The sequence below is a fragment of the Ornithorhynchus anatinus genome, chromosome 5 (genome assembly GCF_004115215.2).
Source record: "Ornithorhynchus anatinus isolate Pmale09 chromosome 5, mOrnAna1.pri.v4, whole genome shotgun sequence".
Taxonomy (NCBI): domain Eukaryota; kingdom Metazoa; phylum Chordata; class Mammalia; order Monotremata; family Ornithorhynchidae; genus Ornithorhynchus; species Ornithorhynchus anatinus.
Genome location: NC_041732.1, coordinates 102,671,697 through 102,697,494, shown reverse-complemented (window position 1 = coordinate 102,697,494; position 25,798 = coordinate 102,671,697). Strand labels below are relative to the sequence as shown.

General features: G+C 56.2%; 1 protein-coding gene across 1 annotated transcript in view; it reads right to left on the bottom strand.

The window, feature by feature from the left end:
• The window catches only part of MTHFD2 (methylenetetrahydrofolate dehydrogenase (NADP+ dependent) 2, methenyltetrahydrofolate cyclohydrolase), a 34,410-nt gene extending 10,120 nt beyond the window's left edge, over window positions 1–24,290 (bottom strand). Inside the window, exons 1-4 of the mRNA XM_029066665.2 lie at window positions 24,061–24,290; window positions 11,991–12,175; window positions 5,590–5,712; window positions 743–895 (exon numbers count right to left, since the gene is read on the bottom strand). Of these exons, the coding sequence (XP_028922498.2) occupies window positions 743–895; window positions 5,590–5,712; window positions 11,991–12,175; window positions 24,061–24,290 (691 nt within the window). The remainder of the gene's footprint in view (window positions 1–742; window positions 896–5,589; window positions 5,713–11,990; window positions 12,176–24,060) is intronic.
• Window positions 24,291–25,798: the final 1,508 nt, after the last annotated feature.

The window sequence follows — 25,798 nt, the reverse complement described above, 5'->3', positions numbered from 1 at the left end:
TTTACCGAGCGCTTACTATGAGCAGAGCACTGTACTAAGCGCTCGGGAAGGGACAACAGGACAGTATAACGGAAAGATTCCCTGCCCACAACGAGCTGACAGTCCGGGGGGGGAGACAGACATGAATAGGAGTAGATAAAGGACGGAGGTGGACCGAAGTGGTGTGGGGCTGGGAGGGGGATGAATAGAGAAGCAGCGTGGCTCAGTGGAAAGAGCCCGGGCTTGGGAGTCAGAGGTCATGAGTTCGAATCCCAGCTCTGCCGCTCGTCAGCTGGGTGACTGTGGGCGAGTCGCTTCACTTCTCCGAGCCTCAGTGACCTCATCGGGAGATTAAGACGGTGCGCCTCACGTGGGACGACCCGATGACCCCGTAATAATAATAATGTTGGTATTTGTTAAGCGCTTACTGTGTGCAGAGCACCGTTCTAAGCGCCGGGGGAGACACGGGGGAATCAGGTTGTCCCGCATGGGGCTCACAATCCTAATCCCCATTTTACAGATGAGGTAAGTGAGGCCCAGAGAGGTTAAGTGACTTGCCCACAGTCACACAGCTGACAAGTGGCAGCCGTATCTACCCCAGCGCTTTAGAACGGTGCTCGGCACATAGTAAGCGCTTAACAGATACCCACATTATTATTATTAAAGGGAGCCAGTGAGGGGGACGCAGAAGGGAGTGGGAGAAGAGGAAAGGAGGGCGCAGTCAGGGAAGGCGGTGGATTCGGGGGGGGAGGGGGGCTCTCACCCGTCCTCTTGATGATCTCCCACACCCCCGACGGGGTGGCGGGGAGCATGGAGTACTGGTCCAGGCACATCCGGCCGACGTTGACCACGTGAAAACCGTCGACGTCCTTGTCCGGAGCCACGGCGTTGCAGACCCTCCTCTCGTCGATGTGCTCTGGGAACCGAGAGGCGTTCGTTCGTTCGTTCAGTCAGTCCTATTTACTGAGCGCTTACCGTGGGCAGAGCACCGGACTGAGCGCTTGGAAAGTACAGTTGGGCAACAGATAGAGACGGTCCCCGCCCGATGGGCTCACGGTCTAGAAGCGGGGAGACAGAAAGCAAAACGAAACGAGCAGACGGGCATCGGGAGCAAAGGCGGACCGGGTTAGAGCCCACTCGCCCATTTTGAGGCAGAATCTTCTAATGATAACAATCATAACTAATAACATTTGCACCTGTCAAGCCCTCGGTGCGTGCCAAGCACTGTCCTAAGCGCTGCGGTAGATACAACCTCATCAGGTCGCGCACGGTTCCTGTCCCGCACGGGGCTCGCGGGCTGGATAGGACGGACTGGGATTCGATCCCCCCCCATTTTACAGATGAGAAAACCGAGGCCCAGAGAAGTTAAGTGGACTCGACCGGAGGCTCCTTGTGGGCCGGAAACCCGTCGACCCGCTTTAAAAAAAAAAAAATTTGCCAGCCACTGCACTGAGTGCAAGGTAGGTACCCGATAATCAGGTTGGAAACAGTCCTTTGTCCCCCATAGGGTTCACAGACCAAATCTCCATTTTACAGACGAGGGAACTAAGGCACGGAGAAATGGAAGCGACTCGCCCAAGGTCACACGGCGGACAAGCGGGGCAGATAGAAGCCAGTAATAATAATAATGTTGGTATCTGTTAAGCGCTTACTATGTGCAGAGCACTGTTCTAAGCGCCGGGGGGAGATACGGGGTCATCGGGTCGTCCCACGTGAGGCTCACCGTCCTCATCCCCATTTTACAGATGAGGGAACCGAGGCCCAGAGAAGAGTAATGATAATGTTGGTATCTGTTAAGCGCTTACTACGTGCAGAGCACTGTTCTAAGCGCTGGGGTAGACACGGGGGAATCGGGTCGTCCCACGTGGGGCTCACCGTCTTCATCCCCATTTTACAGATGAGGGAGCTGAGGCCCAGAGAAGTGAAGTGACTCGCCCACAGTCACACGGCTGACAAGTGGCAGCGCTGGGATTCGAACTCATGACCCCCCGACTCCAAAGCCCGGGCTCTTTCCACGGAGCCACGCTGCTTCTCTCTATCAGCCTCCTCGCTGACCTCCCTGCCTCTCCTCACTCCAATCCACACTTCCTTCTGCTGCCCGGATGGTTTTTCTACAGAAATGTTGAGTCCGTGTTTGCCCGGTCCTCAAGAAACTCCGGTGGTCGCCCGGCCGCCTCGGCAAACAGAAACCCCTCCCGTCGGCTCTAAAGCCGTCCATCCCCTGGCCCCCTCCTACCTCACCCCGCCGCTCTCCTACTCCACCCCGGCTCGCACACTTCACCCCCCTAACGCCAACCTCTCACCGTCCCTCCACCTCCTCTGTCTCGCCGCCGACCCCTCGCCCGCGTCCCGCCTCTGGCCTGGAAGGCCCTCCCTCCTCACGTGATAATTAATAATGACGACGGTATCTGTTAAGCGCTTAAACCGTGCCGAGCACTGTTGCGAGCGCTGGGGTCGATACAGGGTAATCAGATTGTCCCACGTGGGGCTCGCATTTTTTAATCCCCAGTTTTCCAGAGGAGGTCACTGAGGCACAGAGAAGTGAAGCGAGTTGCCCAAGGGCACACAGCAGACGAGCGGCGGAGCCGGGATTAGAACCCACGACCTCGGACTCCCCAGCCCGGGCTCTTTCCGCCCCGCTGCTTCTCTATGCTTCTCACATCCAATCCAATGACTCTCCCCCTCCTCAAAGCTTGATTAAAGGCCCACCTCCTCCGAGAAGCCCTCCCTGACTACGCCCTCTCCACTCCCTTCTGCGTCACCCTGACTTGCTCCTTTTATTCATCTCCCCTCCCGACCCCCCGGCGCTCACGCACATATCCGTAATTTATTTCCTTCTCTTCAGGTCTCCCTCCCCCCCAGACCGTCAGCTCCTTCTGGGCAGCGAATGGGTCTGTTTACTGTTATACTGGACTCTCCCCCGGCCCTTAATACAGTGCCTTGAACACAGTATAAGCGCTCATAAATTTAATTCAAAAAAAATTTTTATCTATTTTTTCCCCCTGGGGTGGGGGAGAGAGGCAAGCTTCTGGGACATTCTGTACCCTAAGAGGGCTTGGGGAAAAAACAAAATACATCTCGTTACCAGGAACGTGAGAAAAATCGTGACGCTGCAGACTTCAAGGTTAATAGGCCGAGGACTGCGTTTTTTAATTTCTTTTTGCCTTTGAACTGATAACTCCGGTTTATCGGTCCTTGGCAAATGCTTACCGTATACCACGCATTGTACGGAGTGCCGGGGCGGATGCCTGATTATCAGGTCGGACGCGATCCCCGCCCGGGGCTCCCAGGCTACGTTGGAAGGATCGACTTCCATTTACAGGTAACGGAGGCCCAGAGGAGTGAAGTGACCTTGGACGAGTCACTTGACCTCTCTGGGTCTCCTCATCGGTAAAACGGGGATTGAGACTGAGCCCGTTCTGGGACAGGATCTGTGTCCCGCTTGTTTGTTATCTACCCCACCCCTCGGTACGGCGCCTGGCACGTGATAAGCGATAAGAACAATAATAATACTAACGTTGGTATTTATTAAGCGCTTGCTACGTGTCGCACACTGGGGTAGACGGAAGGCGATCGGGTTGTCCCACGTGGGGCTCACGGACTTAATCCCCATTTGACCGAAACCATAAAAAACTGACTTGTCCAAGGTCTCACAGCAGGCGGGGGGCAGAGCTGGGATTATTTGTTTTTGGTTTTTTTGGTATTTAAGCGCTTACTATGCGCAGAGCACTGTTCTAAGCGCTGGGGTAGATACAGGGTCATCAGGTTGACCCACGTGAGGCTTAGAACCCAGGTCCTCAGACTCCCAGGCCCCGACTCTTTCCACTCGGCCACACTACCGCTCATCCCGGCAAACCCCGTGAGGGTCCGTCTAAAACCCTTGCGATCTTCCTCGCTGGGAGCCCGTCGTCGGGCAGGGACGGTGTCTCTCCGTTGCCCGATTGTCCATTCCAAGCGCTAGGCGCTCTGCACATACTAAGCGCTCAATAAATAGCACTGAATGGATGAAAGATTCGCTTTGGTCCTAAACCCAAAAGGCCGAGACAGCTAAAACCCTCAGCAGACGGCCTCAGCTCAGTCTCTGGGTCATGATCCCTCCCCCTCTGCGCTATAAACTCACCGTGGGCAGGGAATACGTCTACCACCTCTCCCGAGCGGTTAGTATAGCGCTCTGCGCACAGTACACACTTAACAAATACCACCGATTGATCGCTTCCTCCGTCTAACTGGATGAAAAGCTCTCCCCAACCTTCCCCCATCAGACCAGAGGGTCTGGAGACCCTTCAGATCAAGTTTTTTTTTTTTAATGGTATTTGTTAAGGATTTATTATGTGCCAGGCACTGTACTAAGCACTGGGGTAGATACAGGCTAACGGGGTTGGACACAGTCAGGACGGCGTAGTGAATAGAGCACAGGCCTGGGAGGCGGACGGTCATGGGTTCTAAACCCCGCTCCGCCACTTGTCTGCTGTGTGACCTTGGGCGAGTCGCTTCACTTCTCTGGGCCTCAAGTGACCTCATCTGGAAAATTCATTCATTCGGTTGAATTTATTCATTCATTCCATAGTATTTATTGAGCGCTTACTATGTGCAGAGCACTGTACTAAGCGCTTGGGATGAACAAGTCGGCAACTGTCTTGTTTTGGTCCGTCCGTCTCCCCCGATTAGACTGTGAGCGCGTCAAGGGGCAGGGATTGTCTCTGTTGCCGGCTTGTCCATTCCAAGCGCTCAGTACAGTGCTCTGCACGTAGTAAGCGCTCAATAAATACTATTGAACGAATGAATCCCTTGCCCGGCGTGGGGCTCACGGTCTAGGCAGGAGGGAGTGCGATTCGATCCCCCGTTTTACAGCTGAGGAAACGGAGGCACAGACACGCAGACTGGAAACCCTTTGTGGGCAGGGAATTTGTCTACCCACTCTTTTTTTATGGTATTTAAGTGCTTACTACGTGCTAGGCATTTACTGAGCGCTGGGGTAGATGCAAGATAGGCAGGGGGTTTTTTCCCATAAATGCTACCAAACTCCGCCAACCCACGGGGCAGGGGAAACCGGACAAGGAGCCCAATAAGTACGATAGACCGACCGACTGATTTTTCCTTTATTTTAAATTAAACGGTGCCGAGACCCGCAAATCACTAGGCAGGGGGAGCTGGACCGGGAACCCAGCAAATCCGACTCGACTGACTTTTTCCTTTCTGGCAAACGGCGCCGAAGTCTGCAAACTCGCCAGGCGGGGGAGGCCGGACAGGAAGCCCAATAAATACAACTGACTGACTCGCTTTTTTGTAAACGGTGCCAAACGCTGCCAGCTCACCGGGCAGGGGAAGCAGAACAAGGAGCGCAGTAATTGCGACGCGACCGGCTCACAGGACTGACTTTATTTTTAAACGGTGTCAAATTCTGCAAGCTCACTGGGCAGGGGAAGCTAAATGTGGAGCCCAGTACATATGACTGACTTTCTTTCTTTGCCTTTTTCTGAAATGGCACCACACTCCGCCCACTCACCGGGCAGGGGAAGCCGAACAAGGAGCCCAAGAATTACGATTTGACTTGACTTCGCCGAGCGACGCTCTTTTTTCTTGAAATGGCACCGAACTCCGCCAACTCACCAGGGAGGGGAAGCTGGACAAGGAGGCCGTCCACATTGTCGTCGTCGTTCAGCGTGCCGATCAGATAGAGGAGCTCTTCTTCGGAGATGGAGGCGGGCTTCACGATCGTCTCGCTGCTGATTCCTGCGACGGTGAAAATCGATCGCGACGTGACTCCGGCGACCGATAGCGTGGTGTATTTTTTTTTTTTTAACGGTATCTGTGAAACGCTTACCGTGCCAGGCGCCGTACTAAGCGCTGGGGTAGATCCAAGCTGATCGCCTTGGGCACAGCCCACGTCCCACCCGGGGCTCGCGGTCTTAATCCCCATCTTTCTAGATGAGGGAACCGAGGCCCCAAACTTGACTTGACCAAGGCCACGCGGCAGGGGAAGAGCCAGGAATTTTTTCTTTTACGGTATCTGCTAAGTGTTTACTGTGGGCCAGGCTCTGTACTAAGTACCGGGATAAATAAAAGACAGTCGGGTCGGACACCGTCCTGTCCCGCATGGGGGTCACGGTCTTGATCGGCGTGGCTCAGGGGAAAGAGCCCGGGCTTAGGAGTCGGAGGTCATGGGTTCTAATCCCCGCTCGGCTGTGTGACTTTGGGCAAGTCACTTCACTTCTCTGTGCCTCAGTTCCTTCATCTGTAAAATGGGGAATACGACTGTAAGCCTCACGTGGGACAATCTGATGACCCTGGATCTCCCCCAGCGCTTAGAAGAGTGCTCGGCACATCGTAAGCACTGAAATACCAACATCATTATAATTAATATTAATCCCCATTTTTACAGATGAGGGAACCGAGGCCCGGAGAAGTTAAGGGACTTACCCAAGGTCACACAGCAGACAGTGGGCGGGGCTGGGATTTTTCTTTTTGGTCTTTAGGCGCCTATTACGTGCCAGGCACTCTTCTAAGAGCTGAAGTAAACGTACATTGTTTAGGGCTTAGTACCCCGTGCGTGCTCTCGGCACAGAGTGAGCGCTCAATAAATACTGTCGATGGAGCACTATTACGGTATGCGTTAAGCACCTGCTCTGTGTCGAGCCCTGGGGTTAACCATGTCAGACCCGACCCTTTCCTCACAGTCCAGGCTCTAGACGAAGCTCACTGTGGGTAGGGAATGAGTCTGTTCTACTGCCATACTGTCCTCCCCCAAGGGCTTAGTACAGTGCTCTGCACGCAGTAAGCGCTCAATAAATACGACTGAGTGAACTGAATGAACTCCTCTTCCCCGCCACCCACGCCCTGCTGGACCCTATGCTTTGTTTCCAAGTGGGTAAAGTCAACGAATCCATTGTCTCTTTTCTAGGGGTCGATCCCGGGCCTAGGAATCAGAGGACCCAAATCCTTATCCTGGTTCATCCATTCAGTCGTACTTATTGAGCGCTTACTGTGAGGTGTGCAATCCCTTGATTCTATCTGTGTTTTGTTCTCTTTTGTTCTGCTGCCTGTCTCCCCCGTTTAGACCGTGAGCCCGTCGTTGGGCAGGGACCGTCTCTATCTGTTGCCGAATTGCCCATTCCAAGCGCTTAGTACAGTGCTCTGCCCCCGGTAAGCGCTCAATAAAACCCAGCTCTGCCACTTGTCAGCTGGGTGACTGTGACTTAACTTCTCTGTGCCTCAATTCCCTCATCTGTAAAATGGGGATGAAGACTGGGAGCCCCATGTGGGACAACCCGATGACCTTGGATCCTCCCCAGCGCTTAGAACGGTGCGTGGCACGTAGTAAGCGCTTAACAAATGGCAGCATCAATATTATTATTATTTAGGGGTGCTGGGAGAGTAATTGGGGAAGGCTTACTGGAGGAGATGGGATCTGAAAATGGGGAGAGCGGTGGGGCGGGTCCGTCTGCTGTGGGCAGTGCCGAGATGGGGGGAACCGAAGAAAAGCAAGTGTGGCCTGGTGCTGGGAGTCAGAAGGACCTGGGTTCTCATCCCGCTGCACCCCTTGTCTGCTGAGAGACCTTGGGCGAGTCACTTCACTTCTCTGGGCCTCAGTTCCCTCACCCTCAAAACGGGGGCTCATTACCTGCCGACCCTCCTACTTAGAGGGCCCGCGAGCGGTCGGGCCTCGGCTCGCTAGGCCCGCGGGAGCTGGTTGAGAGCGATGATAACAATAATCATAATGATGTTGGTATTTAAGCGCTTCCTGTGTGGCAAGCACTGTCCTAAGCGCTGGGGGAGATATAAGGTTGTCCCCCGTGGGGCTCCCAGTCTTCATCCCCCTTTTCCAGATGAGGGAACTGTGGCCCAGAGAAGTGAAGTGACTGGCCCAAGGTCACACAGCTGACAAGTGGAGAAGCCGGGATTAGAACTCACGACCTCTGACTCCCAAGCCCGGGCTCTTTCAACGAAGCCAGGCTAAACAGACACACCGCATTCCTCTCGGGAGGCTACGGAGTAGCCCGGAGCAGGGGCGGGAGACCAAAAAGCCTGAACGGTTAGCCGCGGAATGAGGAAAACGGCACCGCCAATGTCGTACGATCCTTTTCCCCACCAAATATGGGCAACGGGAGGGAAGAGGACCGGGCGGGGGCAAGGTTTTTCTGGGAAGGGGGCTCCACCAACCCTTGGAAGTAGGTTGCGACTCCGTCACACCCACGTGGCGAGTCGCCTCTACCCGGAGGCGGTCACTGACTGGACCCGTCTACTTGTTTCGCTTTGCCGTCTCCCCCCTTCTAGACCGTGAGCCCGTCGTTGGGCGGGGACGGTCTCTATCTGTCGCCCGAATGCCCGTTTCCAGCGCTTAGTACAGTGTTCTGCACACGGTAAGCGCTCAATAAATACCCCTGAACGACTGAACCGACCCCCTCGCCGGAGCCTCTCGTGCCAGCCTTCTCGCTGTCCCTCTAGCCCGTCCATCTCACCGCCGACACGTCGCCCTGGTCCCGCCTCTGGCCCCCCGCGCCTATCTGACAGGAGACCGCGCTCCTCCGCATAGAGAAGCAGCGTGGCTCAGCGGAAAGAGCCCGGCTGGGGACTCAGAGGTCACGGGTTCGAATCCCAGCTCCGCCGCCTGTCAGCTGGGTGACTTCGGGCAGGTCACTTCACTTCTCCGGGCCTCAGTTCCCTCAACCGTCCAACGGGGATGAAGACTGTGAGCCCCACGGGGGACCACCTGACGACCCTGTATCCTCCCCGGCGCTTAGAACGGTGCTTCGCACATAGTAAGCGCTTAACAAATGCCATCATTATTATTTCACAGCCCTATCGAAGGCCCATCTCCTCCCAGAGGCCTGCCCTGACTGCGCCCTCCTTTCCTCTTCTCCCGCTCCCTTGTGCATCATCCCGACTGGCTCCCTTTGCTCTTCCCCTCTCCCAGCCCCACCCCACTTGTGTGCAGCTCCATCATCAGAGAAGCAGCGTGGCTCCGTGGAAAGAGCCCGGGCTTAGGACTCAGAGGTCATGGGTTCGAATCCCAGCTCGGCCGCCTGTCAGCTGTGTGACTGTGGGCGAGTCACTTCACTTCTCTGTGCCTCAGTGACCTCATCTGTAAAATGGGGATGAAGACTGTGAGCCCCACGTGGGACAACCTGATCACCCTGTATCTCCCCCTGCGCTGAGAACAGTGCTCTGCACAAAGTAAGCGCTTAACAAATACCAACATTATTATTATCATTTATTTCTTTCCATTCATATCCGTCTCCCCCTCTAGACCGTCAGCTCGTTGCGGGCAGGGACTGTGTCTGTCTATTGTTCTATTGTCCTCTCCCAAGTGCTTGGTCCAGTGCTCTGCAGAGTGATAATAATAATGTGGTATTTGTTAAGCGCTTACTATGTGCAGAGCACTGTTCTAAGCGCTGGGGGGGATACAAGGTGATGAGGTTGTCCCGCGTGGGGCTCACCGTTTTCAATCCCCATTTTCCAGATGAGGGAACTGAGGCCCAGAGAAGTGAAGTGACTTGCCCAAAGTCACACGGCTGGCAAACGGCCGAGCCGGGATCCGAACCCATGACCTCTGACTCCCAAGCCCGGGCTCTTGCCACCGAGCCACGCTGCTTCTACGACAATGAAACGGGCATTCCCGGAGAGCTCAATTAGCCAGGTGATTGGAAAAGTAGCCCCCGGACACCCCCCATAGCTCTTTCCCGGTTCCACCAGCTGCTAGGAGTTGGAGCTAGGCAGCCTCAGTGAATTCCTCCCGAGTGGGAAGCGTCTGTGGGGCTAATAATAATGTCGGTATTTGTTAAGCGCTTACTAGGTGCACAGCACTGTTCGAAGCGCTGGGGGAGATACAGGGGAATCAGGTCGGCCCACGTGAGGCTCACTGTCTTCGTCCCCATTGTCCAGATGAGGGAACTGAGAAGTCAAGTGACTCGCCCACAGTCGCCCAGCTGACAAGCGGCAGAGCCGGCATCCGAACCCACGACCTCGGACTCCCAAGCCCGGGCTCTTGCCACTGAGCCGCGCTGCTTCTCTGTGTGGAGGAGAGTGGGTGCGAGTAACTACGTATAAGCGTATCCCTCCCGCAAGGGAAGCTCAAATCGCCGTGCGGAATCAACCTTCCGTGGCTTAGCCTTTCCGACTTCAGTCTCTCACCCTCCCCAAGCGGATCCTCGAACCCGTCCCCACCCGACGGGCGGCGGAGGCCCGGGTGGCTAGAGAAGCGGCGCGGAGAGAGCTCGGGGTCGGGAGTCAGAGGTCACGGGTCCTAATCCCGGCTCCGCCACCTGTCCGCTGTGTGACCTCGGGCAAGCCGCTTCCCTTCTCTGAGCCTCAGTTCCCTCATCTGACTAATATAACGTTGGTATTTGTTAAGCGCTTACTACGTGCGGAGCGCTGTTCTAAGCGCCGGGGGAGATACAGGGTGATCGGGTTGTCCCACGTGAGGCTCACCGTCTTCATCCCCATTTTACAGATGAGGTCGCCGAGGCCCAGAGAAGTGAAGTGACCTGTCCACGGTCACACAGTGCGAGCCCCCCCCGTGGGACAACCCTGTAACCACCCCGGCGCTTAGAACGGTGCTCAGCACATAGTAAGCGCTTAACAAATACCATTATTATTATTATCTGTTGATCTTGCTTTCTACCCCAAGGCTCAGTACAGCAGATAGATAGTAAGGGGATAACAAAAAACTGTTATTATTATGCGCGGAAATGCCGAATACTTGCCTCCAAGGGCTTCGATAATGATCACTGGGGAATTTATCGAGCGCTTATTACGTGCCAAGTACTGTACTAGGCGCTGGGGTTGATAAACATCATCAGGTCCCACCTGGGCCTCACAGTCCATAATAAGCAGGGGGAGTCAGCAGGTCATGGGTTCTAATCGCAGCTCTGCCTCTTGTCTGCTGTGTGAACTTGGGCAAGTCACTTCACTGGGCCTCAGCGCCCTCATCTGTAAAATGGGGGATTGAGACTGGGAGCTCCACATGGGACAGGGACGGAGTCCAACACGATTTGCTTGTACCCACCCCGGCGCTCAGTACAGTGCCCGGCCCAGATTAAGCGCTTTACAAATATGGCCATTATTACTATCGACAAGGATCAAATTCCCATTTTGCGGAGAGGGAACTGAGGCCCGAGGAAGCAAAGCGACTTGGCCAGGGTCACCTAGCAGGCCCGGGCGGAGCCGGAATCAGAATCCAGGCCCCGCCACGACTCCCAGGCCCGGGCTCCTAATGACAACAATAACAATTTTGGTATTAACTGAGCACTTACTATGTGCCAAGCACTCGTTCTAAGCACTGGGGGAGATACAAGGTCATCAGGCTCGACCCAATCCCTGTCCCTTATGGGTCTCAGTCTTCATCCCATTTTACAGCTGAGGTCACTGAGGCCCAGAGAAGTGACTTGCCTGAGGTCACCCAGCAGACAAGGAGAAGCGGCGCGGCTCAGTGGGAAGAGCTCGGGCTTGGGAGTCAGAGGTCGTGGGTTCGAATCCCCGCTCTGCCACTCGTCAGCTGGGTGACCGTGGGCTAATCGCTTCACTTCTCTGGGCCTCAGTCACCTCATCCGTAAAACGGGGATGAAGACTGTGAGCCTCACGTGGGACAACCTGATGATCCCGTATCTCCCCCGGCGCTTAGAACAGTGCTCTGCACAGAGTAAGCGCTTAACCCTACCATCATTATCATCATGTAAGCGGAGGAGCCGGGATTGGAACCCACGACCCTCCGACTTCCAGGTCAGAGATCTTCCCACTAGGCCACGCGGCACGGGTCCTAATCCCAGCTCCGCCGCTAGTCAGCTGTGTGACCTTGGGCAAGTCACTTCACCTCTCCGGGCCTCAGTTACCTCATCTGTCAAACGGGGAGTAAAACCGTGTGCTCCAGGTGGGACAACTCGATCACCTGGTATCCCCCGGCGCTTAGAACAGTGCTCGGCACGGAGTAAGCGCTTAACAAATACCACAGTTGATTCTGATTCTCGGCTGAAGACAAAATCCCAATCGGGCGCGTTGTCTTCGGGGGAACATACCCACGTCGGCCGCCGCCTTGGTTTTGTTGAGCACGTAGGAGTGGCTGGCGGGGTTTTCTCCCACGAGGATGACGCTGAGGTGTGGCCTTTTGTTGCCGGAGGCCACCCACTCTTCCACTTCGTGCCGCACCTCTTCTCGGATCTGCCTGGCCAGTTTCCTTCCGGAGATGACCACGGCTTCGTTCCTGCGGAGGGAGGGAGCGACGCGCTCGGCCTCGCAACCCGAGAGAGCTCCGACCCGGACGCCCGGGGATCGTCCCGGGGTGCGGGGCGGGGGGGGGGGGGGCGCCGCCGAGGGTGCCCAGCCCTCATTCGTTCATTCAGTTGTATTTACCGTGCGCGGCGCGCTTGGAAAATACAATCCGGCAACGGCGCTTCGCACGCCGTCTCGGGGGAAAGAGCCCGGGCTTCGGAGTCGGAGGTCCCGGGTTCGAATCCCGGCTCCGCCCCTTGTCAGCTGGGCGACCGTGGGCAAGTCACTTCGCTTCTCTGGGCCTCAGTTACCTCATCTGTCAAATGGGGATTAACGGTGAGCCTCACGGGGGGACAACCTGATCCCCCCGTATCTACCCCAGCGCTTAGAACAGCGCTCTGTACATAGTAAGCGCCTAACAAATACCAACATTATTATTATTATAAATTCCACTGGCGGAGGATGTGCTTTTTGGAAAAAACGGTATTTGTTAAGCATTGACTATATTTTTTTGCACAGGTTAAGCACTTACTCTGTTTTTTTTCCATGGGATTTGTTAAGCGCTTACTAGGGGCCAGGCATTTAGTCATTCATTCAGTTGTATCTAGTGAGCGCCTACCGTGCACAAAACACTAGACGGAGGGCTTGGGAGAGGACAAGAGAACAGACACATTCCTGCCCACAACGCGCTCACCGTTCTAAGCACCCTCAATCGGGTCGGACACAGTCCCGCGTGGGGCTCCGAATCTCCATCCCCATTTTGCAGACGAAGGAACTGAGGTCCAGGGAAGTGAGGTGACTTGGCCGGGATTAGAACCTGCTGAGAGGTCACCTCCTCCGAGAGGCCTTCCCACACTGAGCTTCCCCTTTTCCCTCTGCTCCCCCTTCACCTCCCCTCAGCTAAGCCCCCTTCCCCCCCCCTCTCCCTCCGCTCCTCCCCTCGGCGCTCATTTATACAGATCTTGATTACCCTATTTATTTGGTTAATGAGGTGTCCATCCCCTTGATTCTATTTATGGCTATTAAGTTGTCTTGTTTCTGTCCATCTGTCTCCCCCGATTAGACCGTGAGCCCGTGATTGGGCAGGGGCGGTCTCCATCCGCTGCCCAACTGTACATTCCAAGCGCTTAGCACGGCGCTCCGCGCATAGCAAGCGCCCGATAAATACTACCGAACGAATGACCGGAGCCGGGTCCTTCCGACTCCCCGGGCCGGGCTGTCCCTACCCATCGGGCCACCCGCTGCCGCTTCTCGTCGACGCCGCCCAAGCGAGGCCTGCCGTTCTCCATCAGGGCCGACCCCCCCCGCCCCCCCCCCGCCCCCGGGCCTCACGTCCCTCTCTGGGGACCCAAAGCTCCCAGAACCCGCTTTTCGTCTGGCCAGTTCAACGAGATCTGGTCCGGCCTTATCGGGCCGGTCAATCCGACAGCGGCCAGGGCCGAACCCAGAACTGAATCTTCCTCTAAGCCATTCTCCAGCTAGCCCGATTTGGATTAGAAGCCGCAGCACGGTCTGCTTTATTTTTTAATACCTCAGAATGCGCAGGCGTGTCAGGTCACAGTCTTCTTAAAATATCAGCTATCAGACACAAAACCCGTACAGAGAAACAGCGTGGCTCAGTGGAAAGAGCCCGGGCTTGGGAGTCAGAGGCCACGGGTTCGAATCCCGGCTCTGCCACGCGTCAGCTGCGTGACTGTGGGCGAGTCACTTCGCTTCTCTGGGCCTCAGTTCCCTCATCTGTAAAATGGGGACGAAGACCGTGAGCCTCACGTGGGACGACCCGATGACCTCGGATCTCCCCCAGCGCTCAGAACGGTGCTCTGCACGTAGTAAGCGCTTAACAAATACCGACATTATTATGATTCTCTGGGCCTCGGTGACCTCATCTGTAAAATGGGGAGGAAGACCGTGAACCTCACGTGGGACGACCCGATGACCCCGGATCTCCCCCAGCGCTCAGAACGGGGCTCTGCACGTAGTAAGCGCTTAACAAATACCAACATTATTATTACAGAGGGACACTATTTGCAAAAACCTTGTAAGTTCGAAAACAGCAATAGAATCGACACTCGCTTTGTAAATTACATCGTAAACTCCGGGAGGGCAGCAATTGTCAGTGGTCTTTATTTAGTTGTTCTCCCCCAGGGGCTTGGTACCATGTTTTAATAATTATAATCATTACTACTAATAATGACGATGATATCTGTTAAGCGCTTACTAGGTTCCAGGCACCGTACTCAGCGCCGGGGTGGAGACGAGCAAACGGGGTTGGACCCGGTCCCTGTCCCACGTGGGGCTCGCTGTCTCGATCCCCGTTTTACAGATGAGGGAACCGAGGCCCAGAGAGGTGAAGTGACTGGCCCAAGGTCACACAGCAGACAGATGGCAGAGCCGGGATTGGAACCCATGACCTGTGTGACTCCGAGGCCCGGGCTCCAGCCAGTCCGCCTCACCGTCGACCACTCGGTAGATATCGATAATGGCGGAGGAGATACCTGCCTCTGCGACGGAAGCAGAATTGGACTAGAGGACGGGCCTGGGGGTCAGAAGGTCCCGGGTTCTAGTCCCGCTCTGCTACTTGTCTGCTCTGCACACAGTACGTGCTCAATAAATACACCTGACAGATCTAATTCATTCAACGGTATTTACTGCGCGCTTACTATGTGCAGAGCACCGTACTAAGCGCTTGGAAGGGACAATTCGGCAACAGATAGCGACGATCCCTGCCCACTGACAGGCTAATCGACTGACGGAGCTTGGGCGGGTCATTTTACTTCTCTGTGCCTGGGAGCCAGGTCACGGGTTCTAATCCCAGCTCCCCCACTTAATAATGTTGGTATTTGTTAAGCGTTTCCTATTCAATCATATTTATTGAGCACTTATTTTGTGCAGAGCACTGTACTGAGCGCTTGGAATGGACAATTCGGCAACAGATAGAGACCATCCCTGCCCACCGACAGGCTCACGGTCTAATCGACTGACTGACCTTGGGCGGGTCGTTTTACTTCTCTATGCCTGGGAGCCAGGTCAGCTGTGTGACTGTGGGCAAGTCACTTCACTTCTCTGTGCCTCAGTTCCCTCATCCGTAAAATGGGGATTAAGACTGTGAGCCCCACGTGGGACAACCTGATTCCCCTGTGTCTACCCCAGCGCTTAGAACGGTGCTCGGCACAGTAAGCGCTTAACAAATACCAACATTAGTATTATTATTATTATTATTCATCCCGGCTCCTCCACTTAATAATGTTGGTATTTGTTAAGCGTTTACTATTCATTCAGCCATATTTATTGAGCACTTATTTTGTGCAGAGCACTGTACGAAGCGCTTGGAATGGACAATTCGCCAACAGATAGCGACGATCCCTGCCCACCGACAGGCTCACGGTCTAACTGGGGGAGACGGACGTTTACTACGCGCCAAGCACTGTTCTAAGCGCTGGGGGGGGGGGAAACAAGGTGATCAGATTGTCCCCCGTGGGGCTCCCGGTCTTCATCCCCCTTTTACAGATGAGGGAACTGCGGCGCAGAGAAGTGAAGTGACTTGCCCGAGGTCACACAGCTGACAGGTGGCAGGGTCGGGATTAGAACCCATGACCTTCTGCCCCCCAGGCCCGGGTTCTACCCACTAAGCCACGCCGCTTCCGGTGAATCTTGCTATCTTGAAGACGGCTGTTACGTCAACCGTACCGTACTCTCGTAAAGAGTTTCTAACGGCGTTCTGCCGAGGAAGAGCTCGAGAGATATCATTCGTATTCATTGTCTATCAGCTGATTTTACTTAAATAATTATAACGTTGGTATTTGTTGAGCGCTTACTATGTGCAGGGCACCGTTCTAAGCGCTGGGGGAGATACGGGGGCATCAGGTCGTCCCACTTGAGGCTCCCGGTCTTCATCCCCATTCGACAGACGAGGGAACTGAGGCACAGAGAAGTGAAGTGACTTGCCCCGAGTCACGCAGCTGACAATGTTAGACTGTAAGCCCGTCAACGGGCAGGGACCGTCTCTATCTGTCGCCGACTTGTCCATTCCAAGCGCTTAGTCCAGTGCTCTGCGCCTAGTGAGCGCTCAATAAATACTGCTGAATGAAATGACAGGTGGCGGGGCCGGGATTCGAACCCAGGACCTCCGACCCCCAAGCCCGGGCTCTTGCCACAGAGCCCCGCCGCTCCTAGGACACAGAATGGGGCAGCGTGGCTCAGTGGGACGAGCCCGGGCTTGGGAGTCGGAGGTCCTGGGTTCGAATCCCGGCTCTGCCCCCCGTCAGCTGGGTGGGCAAGTCGCCTCGCTTCTCCGGGCCTCAGTTCCCTCATCTGGAAAATGGGGACGAAGACCGTGAGCCTCACGGGGGACAACCCGACGACCCCGTATCTCCCCCAGCGCTCCGCACATAGTAAGCGCTTCACGAATACCAACGTTATCATTAAACCTCCCGGTCTATTCCGGCTTTAAGGAACTCCGCCCTCTGAGCCGATAATCAGAGGACGGTCCCGTACAACTCGTGTTTATCCAGGGACATTCCGGATCCAGTCCGGATCTATTCTGGGACGAAGGAACCCCCACGCCCGCTCCCGCCCTCCCGGCCGGGGGAGACCTGAGAGTCTGAACCCGGGAGGAAACGAGAGGCCGCCGAAGGGGTCCCGGGCTGCCCCGGTTAATCCCTCCGCTCCGGTTACCGTATCCTAAGAGGAATCATCGTCAACATCCGCGGCATCTGCAGGGAGGCGGCGGGGCCTGCCGGGCGGAGGTCGGAAGGGCGCGGGTTCTAATCCCGGCTCCGCCACCCGTCTGCCGTGAGGCCCGGGGCGGGTGGCCTCGCTCCTCCGGGCCCCGGTTCCCTCCTGGGGAAAACGGGGACGAAGACCGTCCCGAGCGCTGGGGGATCCAAGGCGATCAGGTGGTCCCCCGTGCGGCTCCCGGTCTTCATCCCCAGTCTCCAGATGAGGTCACTGAGGCCCAGTGAAGTGACTTGCCCCAAGTCACCCAGGCGACAAGCGGCGGAGCGGGGATTCGAACCCAGGACCTCGGACTCCCCAGCCCGGCCCCTTTCCGCCGAGCCAAGGAGGAAGGGGGAGGTTTTTCCACGTAGGATTGAGACTTTCAAAATCACCAGGTCCCATCGGGGACTGGGTCCGACCCGATTTAATAATAATAATTACGTCGGCAACGGTTAAGCGCTTACTCTGTGCGGAGCACCGTTCTAAGCGCTGGGGGAGACACGGGGGAATCGGGTCGCCCCGCGTGGGGCTCCCGGTCTTCATCCCCATTTTACAGATGAGGAAACTGGGGCCCAGAGAAGTGAAGCGACTGGCCCGCAGTCACACAGCTGACTCGGATTCGTTCGATCGGATTTATCGAGCGCTTCCTAGGTGCAGAGCCCTGGACTAGGCGCTTGATTCTACCCCGCGCTCAGTACGGTGCCTGGCACATAGTAAGTGCTTAACAAATACCCCAGTTATTATTACGAAGTGTTTACTATGTGCCACGGAACCGTACTGAGCGCAGGGGTGGGTTCGAGCAAATGGGGTTGGACGCAGTCCCTGTCCCGCGGGGGGCTCACGGTCCTCATCCCCGCTTTCCAGATGAGGAAACTGAGGCCCGGAGAAGTGCGGCGCCTCGCCCAAGGTCACCCGGCGGAGCGAGCGGATTAGAACCCACGCCCTTCTGACTCCCCCTACTTAGACCGTGAGCCCCGGGTGGGACCTGATGATTTTAAAAGTCTCAATCCTACGTGGAAAACCTCCCGCTTCTTCCTCGGCTCAGCGGCGGGAGCCCGGGCTGGGGAGTCGGAGGGCGTGGGTTCGAATCCCGGGCTCCGCCGCTCGTCGGCTGGGTGACCGTGGGCAAGTCATTTCACCTCTCTGGGCCTCAGTTCCCTCATCCGTCAAATGGGGGATGAAGACCGGGAGCCCCACGTGGGACCACCCGACGACCCCGCCTCTCCCCCGGCGCTTAGAACGGCGCTCGGCACGCAGCGGGCGCTTAACAGGTACCACGGTTATCATTTTTATCTTGATGCCGTTGTCTTGCTTTCGGTTCATTCCGTTTCGCTCGTCCGTCTCCCCCGTTCAGACCGCGAGCCCGTCGACGGGCAGGGATGGTCTGGGAGAAGCAGCGCGGCTCAGCGGCAAGAGCCCGGGCTTTGGGGTCGGAGGTCACGGGTTCGAATCCCAGCTCCGCCACTTGCCAGCTGGGTGACTGTGGGCGAGTCGCTTCACTTCTCTGGGCCCCGGTTCCCTCCCCCGCAAAACGGGGATGAAGACCGGGAGCCCCACGGGGGACAACCCGATTCCCCCGCGTCTGCCCCGGCGCTCGGCACGTAGCGGGCGCTTAACGGATACCCACGTTATTATCCGCGGCCCAACTGCCCATTCCAAGCGCTTAGTCCAGTGCGCCGCACATAGTAAGCGCTCGATAAATACTACTGAAGGAATGGTAAGCGCTTAATCCCGCCATTATTGATTCTTATGATCTCTCCCTTATTTGGGTCCCGTGAACCCAGGGGCAATCTCCCCCCGGACTCATGAATCCTCCCCACCGTTTAGTCACTTCCCTACGACAACATCACCTTTCGGAGTTAAAAAGCCGAAATCGTTTCCTCGTTCCTGAACCTACCGCGGAGCCGGCGAGGACGCCCCCCGAGACGATTCATACCGATCCTCGGGGCCATTTCCAGATCAGTCGGGGTGGGATTTACCGAGCAGAGAAACGAACTGAACGCCTCCGGGGGAGGGCGGGGGGAGCGGAGAGGAGGCGAGGCCCCCGGGGAATTTCGAAAACTAAGTTCTCCTAGGCCGGGGCGCCTCAGACATCCCTCGATGTGCTAACGATCATCTGTCAGGCGCTTACTACGTGCCAGGCACCGTTCTGAGCGCTGCGGCGGCGGCGGCGACAGGGGAGGGGCAGGCAGTGGCCCTCCCGATTTAGATCGGGAAACTCCGAGTTGGTACATTAAGGCAGAGCAGAACGTAGCCCGGAACACCGGATCCTTTCTTCGGTAGTATTTATCGGGCGCTCACTATGTGCTGAGCGCTGCACTAGGCGCTCGGGAGTGCCCAGTGACGGGATCACGGTCTAAACGGGGGAGACGGACCGCGAGAGACGGCATATGGAGATGCGGCGTGGCTCGGTGGCGAGAGCCCGGGCTTGGGAGGCAGAGGTCACGGGTTCGAATCCCAGCTCCCCCCCCCCCCCCCGGCGCAGCTGGGTGACTATGGGCCAGTCACTTCTCTGGGCCTCAGTGACCTCGTCTGTAAAATGGGGATGAAGACGGTGAGCCCCACGGGGGACAACCTGATGACCCCGTGTCTCCCCCGGCGCTTAGAACGGCGCTCTGCACAGAGTAAGCGCTTAATAAATCCCAACATTACACCAGAGGCAGTGTAGTGGAGAGGGCCCGGGGCTGGGAGTCGGAAGGTCTTGGGTTCTGGTTCCGCCTCCGCCACCCGTCCGCTGGAGACGGCCTCTCCTTATGGCCGAACTGGACTTTCCGAGCGCTTAGGACAGCGCTCGATAAATACAACCGAGGAACTGAATGAATGCTGCGTGACCTCGGTCGAGTCACTTCACTTCTCTGTGCCTCGGTAACCTCATCTGCAAAACGGGGATGGGGATCGTGAGCGCCACGTGGGCCGACCTCATCCCCTTGCATCTCCCCCCCGGCGCTCAGAGCAGCGCTCAGCACCTAATGAGCGCTTAAATGCCAACGTTATGATTATTAATTGGGGTGGCCCCGCTTCCTCACCGTCTCCATCTCCATTTCGGAGGAGGGAACCGAGGCCCCGAGAAATGAGGTGACTCGCCCAAGGTCACGCGGCAGACGGGGATCCACCCCAGCCCTTAGCACGGGGGCCTGGCACATAGTGAGTGCCTAACGATTGCCCCCAGGGGCTGCGGGAGGACAAGGGGGGGGGGGGGGGGAGACGCTCACTGCTGGGAGGAAATGGGCCTGTTTACGGGTCGGGTCGCACTCTCCTCTTCTAAGCGCTTAGTACAGCGCCCTGCGCATAGTAAGAGCTCAATAAAGGCAACTGAATGAAAAGAGGCGGGGAGCGAGGGATGCGGGGCAACCTGCTGGGGGATTTCCTCAGCCGCCACAGCCCGGGCCCGCCCCAAACTCGGGGGTGCCGCCCCAAACTCGGGGGTGCCGCCCCAAACTCGGGGGTGCCGCCCCAAACTCGGGGGTGCCGCCCCAAACTCGGGGGTGCCGCAGACGTAGCCCCCGGGGGCGCGGGGGAGACACCCCAACACCCCCAAAAAACCGGGGTGGGAGGTTGGTTTTCTTCCTCCCTTGTTTTGCTTTCTCTTTCCTGCTGTTCCTTCAGCTCTTACTGGGCCCCAAGCCCTGTCCTGAGCACTGGGGCGGCTGCTCGTTCCTTCAATCTACTTATTGAGCGCTTACTACGTGCGGGGCACTGTGCTAAGCGCCTGGGAGAGGACGAGAGCAGACATTCCCTGCCCACAAGGAGCTCACGGTCATGGGAGGTGGGGGGGGGGACGGACGGACATTCATTAATATAGGGACCCGATTTGCCTGTAGCCACCCCAGCGCTTAGTACGGTGCCTGGCACATAGTAAGCGCTTAACAAATACCATCGTTTTATTATCATCATGATTATTAATAGAAATAAATGGCACGGGGGGGGGGCAAAAGTGGGACGGGGACTGCGTCCGACCCGATTTGCTTGCCTCCACCCCGGCGCTTAGTACAGAGCCTGCCACACGCTAAGTGCTTAACAAATACCATCATTATGGTAATAATAATTTTTATTAATAGAAATAAATCAATGACACGGAGGGAGGGAGGGAGGGAGATGGGGACGAAAATGGGACAGGGCCTGGGTCCAACCCAATTTGCTTGTAGCCACCCCAGCGCTTAGTACAGTGCCTGGCACATAGTAAGCGCTTAACAAAAGCCATCGTTTTATTATTATCATGCTTATTAATAGAAATAAATGGCGGCGGGGGGGGGGGGGTGGGGAGACCACAAAAGTGGGACGGGGACTGCGTCCGACCCGATTTGGTTGCCTCCACCCCGGCGCTTAGTACAGAGCCTGCCACACACTAAGTGCTTAACAAATACCATCATTGTTATAATTATTATTATTAATAGAAATATATCAATGACACGGGGGAGGGAGGGAGATGGGTATGAAAGTGGGACAGGGCCTGTATCCAACCCAGTTTGCTTGTATCCACCCGGGCGCTTAGTACAGAGCCTGCCACCTAGTAGGTGCCTAACAAAAGCCGTCATTATAATAATAATTATCATTATTAATAGAAATAAATCAATGACACGGGGGGAGGGAGGGAGATGGGGACAAAAGTGGGACAGGACCTGTGTCCAACCCCATTTACTTGTATCCACCCCAGCGCCTAGTACGGAGCCTGCCGCCCAGTAGGCGCTTAACAAATACCATTATAATTATTATTATTAATAGAGATAATTCAATGACACCGGGGGGGGGGGGGATAGGGCGAGGGAAGCCCCCCACCCCAGATAAGTTTCCCCTCCCCTGCACATCAAGAGTCTAAAATCCTGCGGCTCTCGCACCTCTTTCCCGCCTTCACTCGCTTGCTCCTGTTTATTGGGCGCCGACTGTGTGCAGAGCACTGTACTGAGCGCTTGGGAGAGGACACTCCAACACTAAAGAGACCCTTTCCCTGCCCGAAAGGAGAGGTGACAGTGTAGAAGGGGAGGCGGGCACCAGCGCCAAGAAATACAACCACCCACAGTGCCGGAAGGGTTTTCGATCCTATTCACTGAGCGCTCGCTCTGGGCAGGGCACTGGGGAGAGGCGACTAGTACGATGTGACAGGCCCGTTCCCTGCCCACAACGATCTCACAGTCCAGGGGGAGAGAGACAGGCATGAATAGAAATAGAGAAAATAGAGAAATGGCTCTCCAAGCGCTTAGTACAGGGCTCTGCACACGGTAGGCGCCCAATAAATATGACTGAATGAATGACAGCTCTATCTAGGTGCAGCGGCGACGGGAGGGAGGATGGAGGAGCAAAGTCACCCTTATGATCATTTGCAGTAATAATATTAATAATAGATGGTTTGGGTGGCATTTAAGCGCTTACTATGTGCCGGGCACTGTACTAAACGCTGGGGAGGATGCAAGCCAATGGGGTCGGACCGTGGGGCTCACGGTCTCCATCCCCATTTTCCAGATGAGGCAACTGAGGCCCAGGGAGGTGAAGTGACCGGCCCGGGGTCACACAGCAGACAAGGGGGAAGAGGCGGGATTAGAACCCAGGACCTTCCGCCTCCCAGGCCCGGGATCTGCCCGCTCGGCTTCTCCCGTGCCATCATTCGATCAGTCCTATTTATGGAGCGCTGCCTGGGTGCAGAGCACTGGACTAAGAACTGGGGAGAGGACACTACAAGAAACGACAGTCCAGTGCTCTGCACAAAGTAGGCGCTCAATCGCTACCCATAATTTACTGATCGATCAGCCCAGTGCTCTGCACAAAGCAGGCGCTCAGTAGCTACCGATGACTTGCCGACTGATCAGCCCAGTGCTCGGCACAGAGCAGGGACCCGATAGGTCCCCCCGATTCATTGATCAGTCCAGTGCTCTGCGCAGAGTAGGCGCTCAATAGCTACCGTCAATTGATTGGTTCAGCGGTCGGCACAGAGTGGGTGCCCCAGGCCTAGCACCGATTCATTGATCAGTTCAGCGCTCAGCACAGAGTGGACGCTCAATAGCTACCGTGGACTCCTGGAGGGATCAGTCCAGTGCTCCACACTTGGGGGCGTCCAATAGGTATCATCGATTAGTTCGGGGCCCCGCACAGGCAGGCGCTCAATAGCTACCAAGGAGTCACCGGATCATTCATTCATTCACTCGCTAAGCGCTTACTACGTGCAGAGCATTGTACTAAGCGCTCCGGTGCTCCGCACACAGTTGGAGCCCCGTAGATATGACGGATGATGGATGGATGGATTCGGTCGTATTTATTGAGCGCCTACTAGGTGCAGAGCCCTGTGCTAAGCGCTTGGAAAATACAATTGGGCAACAGAGGGAGCCAATCCCTGGATTCATTTATTCATTCAATAGTATTTATTGAGCGCCTACTAGGTGCAGAGCACTGTACTAAGCATGGATGGGGGATGGATGGATGATGGGGGGATTCATTCGGTCGTATTTATTGAGCACCTCCTGGGGGCACAGCGCTGTGCTGAGCGCTTGGGATGGATAATTGGGCAACAGATAGAGACCATCCCCGGATGGAGGGATTCGATAGTATTTATTGAGCGCTTACTGGGTGCAGAGCACTGCGCTAAGCGCTTGGAAGGGACAATTGGGCAACAGAGGGAGGCCGTCCCTGGATGGATGGGGGATGGATTCATTCGTTCGGTCCTATTTACTGAGCGCCTACTGGGTGCAGAGCGCTGTGCTGAGCGCCTGGGATGGACAACTGGGCAACAGATAGAGACCATCCTTGGATGAATGGATGGATTCATTCGTTCGGTCCTATTTACTGAGCGCCTACTGGGTGCAGAGCGCTGTGCTGAGCGCCTGGGATGGACAACTGGGCAACGGATAGAGGCCATTCCTGATGGATGAATGGAGGATGGATGGATGCATTCATTCAGGCCTATTTACTGGGCGCAGAGCGCTGGGCTAAGCGCTTGGAAAATACAACTGGGCAACAGAGGGAGACCATCCCCGGATGGATTCATTCATTCAGGGGTATTTAGTGAGCGCCCACTGGGTGCAGAGCGCTGTGCTGGACGCTTGGAAGGGACGGTCGGGCAACGGAGGGAGACCATCCCCGGATGAACGCGTGGACGGAGGGGTTCGGGGGTATTTATTGAGCGCCCCCCGCGTGCAGAGCGCTTGGAAGGGAGAATCGGGGGGGGGGTCTTACCGGGCGGCGGAGAGGTGGAGGGTGGTGCGGGGCCTGCAGCGGGGCGGCCCCGGGCGGAGCAGGCGGGAGAGCGGCGGGCTGAGCCGGGCCACGGCGGGGCCGCTCCTGCCGACCAGCTGCAGCATGGCGCCCTCGCGCCCGGGCCCAGCCGCACACAGGGGCCGCCGCGCGCCGCCTCCCGCCTTTTTTACCCCGGGCCCGGCGCGCGCCGCGCCGCCCCCGCCGCCCATTGGCCGAACCCCCCCGCCCGGCGGCCTCCCATTGGTGGGCGCCCGAAGCGCGGCCCCGGGATGACGTCGGAGGCGGGGCGGCCCGCGATTGGCCGCCGCCGAGGGCTCGCCGGGCGCTGATTGGACGGGAGGGGCAGCGGCAACAGCCCGCCGCCGTTGCATAAGCCGGGAGGCCCCGCCGGGGGGGGGGGGAGGACAAGAAGGGGGTATTCATTCATTCATGCATTCATTCGTGCATTCATTCGTGCATTCAGTCGCTCCTATGTACTGAGCGCTTGGAATGCACAGTTCGGCAACACACCCCATCCATTCACTCGCTCGTACGTACTGAGCACTTACCGCCTGCAGAGCACCGTACTGAGCGCTTGGAATTTACAATTTAGCAACAGGGAGCATCCATTCATTCACTCGTACGTACTGAGCGCTGACCCTGTGCAGAGCACCGTACTGAGCGCTTGGAAGGTCCAATGCGGCAACAGAGACCATTCATTCATTCGATCCTATGTACTGAGCGCTTACCCTGTGCAGAGCACCGTCCTGACCGCTTAGAATGTACAGTTCGGCAACACAGACCATTCATTCATTCACTCGTACGTACTGAGCGCTCACCGCCTGCAGAGAGCACCGTACTGAGCGCTTGGAATATACAGTTGGGCAACACAGACCATTCATTCATTCACTCCTATGTACTGAGCGCTTACCGCCTGCAGAGCACCGTACCGAGCGCTTGGAATGTGCAATTCAGCAACCGAGACCATTCATTCACTCATTCGTTTTTTGAGCGCTTACTGTGTTCAGAGCACCGTACTGAGCGCTTGGAAAGGACAATTCAACAACGGGGAACATTCATGCAATCGTACGTATTGAACGCTTACCGCGTGCAGAGCACCGTGCCGAGCGCTTGGATTGTACAGTTCAGCAACGGAGGCCATTCATTCATTCAATCATATGTATTGAGCGCTTCCCGCCTGCAGAGCGCCGTACTGAGCGCTTGGAATGGACAGTTCAGCAACACAGGCCATTCATTCAATCGTATGTACTGAGCGTTTACCGTGTGCAGAGCACCGTACTGAGCGCTTGGAAAGTACAAGTCAGCAACAGAGACAGTTCATTCACTCATGTATCGAGCGCTTATGTGCCTGCAGAGCACTGTACTGAGCGCCTGGAAAGTGTAATTCAGCAACAGAGGCCATTCATTCATTCAATTGTATGTACTGAGCACTTGCCATGTGCTGAGCACTGTACTGAGCACTTACCGTGTGCAGAGCACTGTACTGTGTGCCTGGAAAGTGTAATTCAGCAACAGAGGCCATTCATTCATTCAATCGTATGTACTGAGCACTTACCATGTGCTGAGCACTGTACTGAGCACTTGGAATGTACAATTCAGCAACAGAGACCAATTCATTCATTCGCTCGCATGTATTGAGCGCTCACCGCGTGCACAGCGCCGTACTAGGCGCTTGGAAAGTACGATTCAGCAACGGAGACCGTTCATTTATTTAATC